A 4,321-nucleotide genomic window follows, 5' to 3' on the forward strand; every position below is an offset into this window, starting at 1 on the left:
TAGAATGATTGGAAGTAAAAAGAAAATTATAAACCAGGCAAACACTAACCAAAAGAACTTGATCTAATTAATAACATCAGAAAGGGCAGTGCCTGTGGCTCAGTGATTAGGGTGCCAGCACCATATACCAAGGGTGGTGGGTTCAAACCTGGCCCCAGCCAAACTGCAACAAAAAAATAACTGGGCGTTGTGGCGGGCGCCTGTAGTCCCAGCTACTTGGGAGACTGAGGCAAGAGAATCACCTAAGCCCAAAAGCTGGAGGTTGCTGTGAGCTGTGACACCACAGCACTCTACTGAGAGTGACAAAGTGAGACTCTTGTCTCTAAAAAATAATAATAATAATAACAGTAATAATAACAACATCAGAAAAAGCACAAAGCACATTTTAAGGTAAAAAGCATCTAGAAATAAAGATGCTCACTTCTTGCTATTTGAGTTTAGAGTTACTCTATCAAGGATGATATAATATAGTATAATATAGTAATTCTAAATTTGTATGCACCCAATAGCATAGGTTCAAAATATATAAATCAAGAATTGAAAGAACCACCAGGAGAAACATACATACTTACAATATTGTGGGCATTTCTAACATTCTTCTCTCAGTATCAGATTGAATAAGAAGAAAAATGATTAGTAAGAAGGTAATGAAAACTTTAAACAATACAATTAACAACATTGACCCTATAGGCATGTATAGAACACTGCACCCAATGACCACAAACTGCATGGCCACGTCTTCATTAGGGAAGACCTTCCCTTGTTTATTCACTTCCAAGGCCTACTAACATGTGAGAACAGGGCAGATGTATCTCCTTTTTCAGATGAGGATGTGGGTGGACACAGGCATCATCTGCTAGGGGTAGGACAAACTCAGATTTATGTTGCACCCAATGACTATAAAATACACATTATTTTCAAGCATGCATCGAAATTTACCAAAAATGACTATATGCTGGGCCATAAAACAAGTCCCAACAAGCTTAGAAGAATTTAAATTATATAGATTACATTCTATGATCAACATTGAATAAAGCCAGAAATCAATAACAATCAGAAAATTTCCAAATGTTTGGAAATAAGGCAATACATTTCTATGTAACTTAGAAGTCAAAGAAGAAATCAAAATAGTAATTAGAAGATATTGTAAACTGAATGATAACAAAATACTATGCAAAAATTGTGGGATACAGCTAAAACTAGCTTAGAGAGAATTATATTAATTCAAATGTATGCATTAGGAAAGGTAGAAAACCAAACCAATGAACTAATCATCCATCTTAAGAAGTCATAAAAGCAATTTAAACCTAATAAAAATAGGAGAAAAGCAATAGAGATAAGGACAGAAAATAATGAAAAATGAATAAAAGATAAGATCAAGGCAAAAGAGAGAAGAGAGGAAGAGTAGCGGGCTGCTGAATTGGCTTCCAAAATGATGCCCACACCAGTCATTCTGTTAAAAGAGGGGACTGATAGTTCTCAAGGTATTTCCCAGCTTGTGAGTAACATCAGTGCCTGCCAGGTGATTGCTGAGGCTGTAAGAACCACCCTAGGTCCCCGTGGCATGGACAAGCTTATTGTGGATGGCCGAGGCAAAGCAACAATTTCTAATGATGGGGCCACAATTCTGAAACTCCTTGATGTTGTCCATCCTGCAGCAAAGACTTTAGTGGACATTGCCAAATCTCAAGATGCTGAGGTTGGTGATGGCACCACCTCAGTGACCTTGCTGGCTGCAGAGTTTCTGAAGCAGGTGAAACCATATGTGGAGGAAGGTTTGCACCCCCAGATCATCATTCGAGCTTTTCGCACAGCCACTCAGTTGGCAGTTAAGAAGATCAAAGAGATTGCTGTGACGGTGAAGAAGACAGATAAAGTGGAACAGAGGAAGCTGCTGGAGAAGTGCGCCATGACTGCTCTGAGTTCCAAGCTGATCTCCCAGCAGAAAGCCTTCTTTGCTAAGATGGTGGTTGATGCGGTGATGATGCTTGATGATTTGTTGCAGCTTAAAATGATTGGAATCAAGAAGGTACAGGGTGGAGCCCTAGAGGATTCTCAGCTGGTAGCTGGTGTTGCATTCAAGAAGACTTTCTCTTATGCTGGATTTGAAATGCAACCCAAAAAGTACGATAATCCCATGATTGCCCTTTTAAATGTTGAGCTCGTGTTGAAAGCTGAAAAGGATAATGCCGAGATCAGAGTCCATACAGTTGAGGATTATCAGGCTATTGTTGATGCTGAGTGGAACATTCTTTATGACAAGTTAGAGAGGATCCATCGTTCCGGGGCCAAAGTTGTCTTGTCCAAACTCCCCATTGGAGATGTGGCTACCCAATACTTTGCTGACAGGGACATGTTCTGTGCTGGCCGAGTACCTGAGGAGGATCTGAAAAGGACAATGATGGCCTGCGGAGGCTCAATCCAGACCAGTGTGAATGCTCTGTCAGCAGATGTGCTGGGTCACTGCCAGGTGTTTGAAGAAACTCAGATTGGAGGTGAAAGGTACAATTTTTTCACTGGCTGCCCCAAGGCCAAGACATGCACCTTCATCCTCCGCGGTGGTGCCAAGCAGTTTATGGAGGAAACAGAGCGGTCCCTGCATGATGCCATCATGATTGTCAGGAGGGCCATCAAGAATGATTCCGTGGTGGCTGGTGGCGGGGCCATTGAGATGGAGCTCTCCAAGTACCTGCGGGATTATTCAAGGACTATTCCAGGAAAGCAGCAGCTTTTGATTGGGGCATATGCCAAGGCCTTGGAGATTATCCCACGCCAGCTGTGTGATAATGCTGGTTTTGATGTTACAAACATCCTCAACAAGCTGCGGGCTCGGCATGCTCAGGGAGGCACATGGTATGGGGTGGACATCAACAATGAGGACATTGCTGACAACTTTGAGGCCTTCGTGTGGGAGCCTGCTGTGGTACGGATCAATGCCCTGACAGCAGCCTCGGAGGCGGCATGCCTTATTGTCTCCATAGATGAAACCATCAAGAACCCCCGCTCGACTGTGGACACTCCCCCAGCAGCTGGCCGGGGCCGAGGTCGTGGCCGCTCCCTTTGATGGGCCACACCCATCACATGACTGGCTGGTTGCAGGGTGCTGTTGTTCTCTCTGGCTTGGTTAATAGGTGTTACAAGGAAAGGCTAGTAATTGACCCACTCTGTTCTCACTGGAGGTTATTTAAATAAAACTTAAGACTTAGAAAAAAAAAAAAGATCAAGGCAAAAAATAGCAAAGTCAAAGCCCCAAATTTCCAAGGAATCTGAAGGGGCTTGTATCATGAACAGGATTCTTCATGGTAATACAGTATCCTCCAGGTCATTATCTGCTTTCTCCTAGATCCTGCACCTGTGAGAACAGGGCAGATGTATCTCCATTTTCAGATGAGGACGTGGGTAGACACAGGCATCATCTGCTAGGGGTAGGACAAACTCAGGACTTCCAGATTTATGTTGGCACCTGCCCACTTTTCTGGAGCTATCCAAAATAGGGTTGATTGTTGAGAGGGAGAGAACCTTGTTTACAGATGCTGGGGCTGAGGTGTGGGCAGTTTTATTTCCCAGAAAACTAAAGATTGAACAGCAGAACAAAGCAACCATGAATATTCTTCCTGGGTGTGAGTCACTGAATTGCTGGATGCTGCTGGATGCTGTGGTCATGACTTTGATCATTCTGTGCTGGTTGAGGCCAAAGCTGGCAAAGCTGCTGAAATAAGAATAGCTGGCAATTTGGAGGTGGAAGCAGGGGTTCTATACAAAGCAGGTGGTCAGTCTTCAGTTTTGCTTTGCATGTACACATCTATCCATCCACACCTCTGCCAAGTGCTGTGGTGAATGATCCAAGCCCAATGTTGATCCTACATCTTCGAGATCCACAGCCTTTTCCAGGAAGAATATGAAATCACTTCCAACCAGCTGGGCTCCACACTGAAATCCTGTTGTGAAGAAACCCTGTGAGAAAAATTGGTTCCCTTCCCTAATAAAGACCTGGCCTATTTTTTGTGTCTCACAAACTCAGTTCTTCAGACTCCAAGGACTTCAAATGCAGGCTGACAATGTCCATATGTCGTTGAAACTCTCTGTAAGTTAGAAACTGATAGGCCCATGGGTGACATGATGTATGGAAGAACCAAAGTCCAAGTGTTTAGGCTTGGTACCACATTTATATATTTCCATTCAAGAACAGACATTCTCTCACACTATTGGACAAATCTTCATACATGGCTGGATGTTCCCTCTGCTGGGAAAGACATCCTCATGAATATTGTTCATCTCCTTGAAGAGACATCTCCACACATAATTGGATATATTCATATGT

General features: G+C 43.1%; 1 protein-coding gene across 2 annotated transcripts; it reads left to right on the top strand.

Moving 5' to 3' along the window:
- Positions 1-1,395: 1,395 nt before the first annotated feature.
- LOC128591960 (T-complex protein 1 subunit eta-like) lies at positions 1,396-3,204 on the top strand. Of its 2 annotated transcripts, XM_053599774.1 has the most exons (2): positions 1,764-1,825; positions 1,879-3,204. In XM_053599774.1, exons 1-2 carry the CDS (start codon positions 1,764-1,766, stop codon positions 3,062-3,064), a joined length of 1,248 nt encoding a protein of 415 aa, XP_053455749.1. In that variant the 3' UTR covers positions 3,065-3,204. The 2 variants fall into 2 exon arrangements, with proteins under 2 accessions (XP_053455748.1, XP_053455749.1); XM_053599773.1 differs by having other exon boundaries at positions 1,396-3,204.
- The last annotated feature ends 1,117 nt before the right edge of the window (positions 3,205-4,321 follow it).

Source organism: Nycticebus coucang, chromosome 8 (assembly GCF_027406575.1).
Source record: "Nycticebus coucang isolate mNycCou1 chromosome 8, mNycCou1.pri, whole genome shotgun sequence".
Classification (NCBI taxonomy): Eukaryota; Metazoa; Chordata; class Mammalia; order Primates; family Lorisidae; genus Nycticebus; species Nycticebus coucang.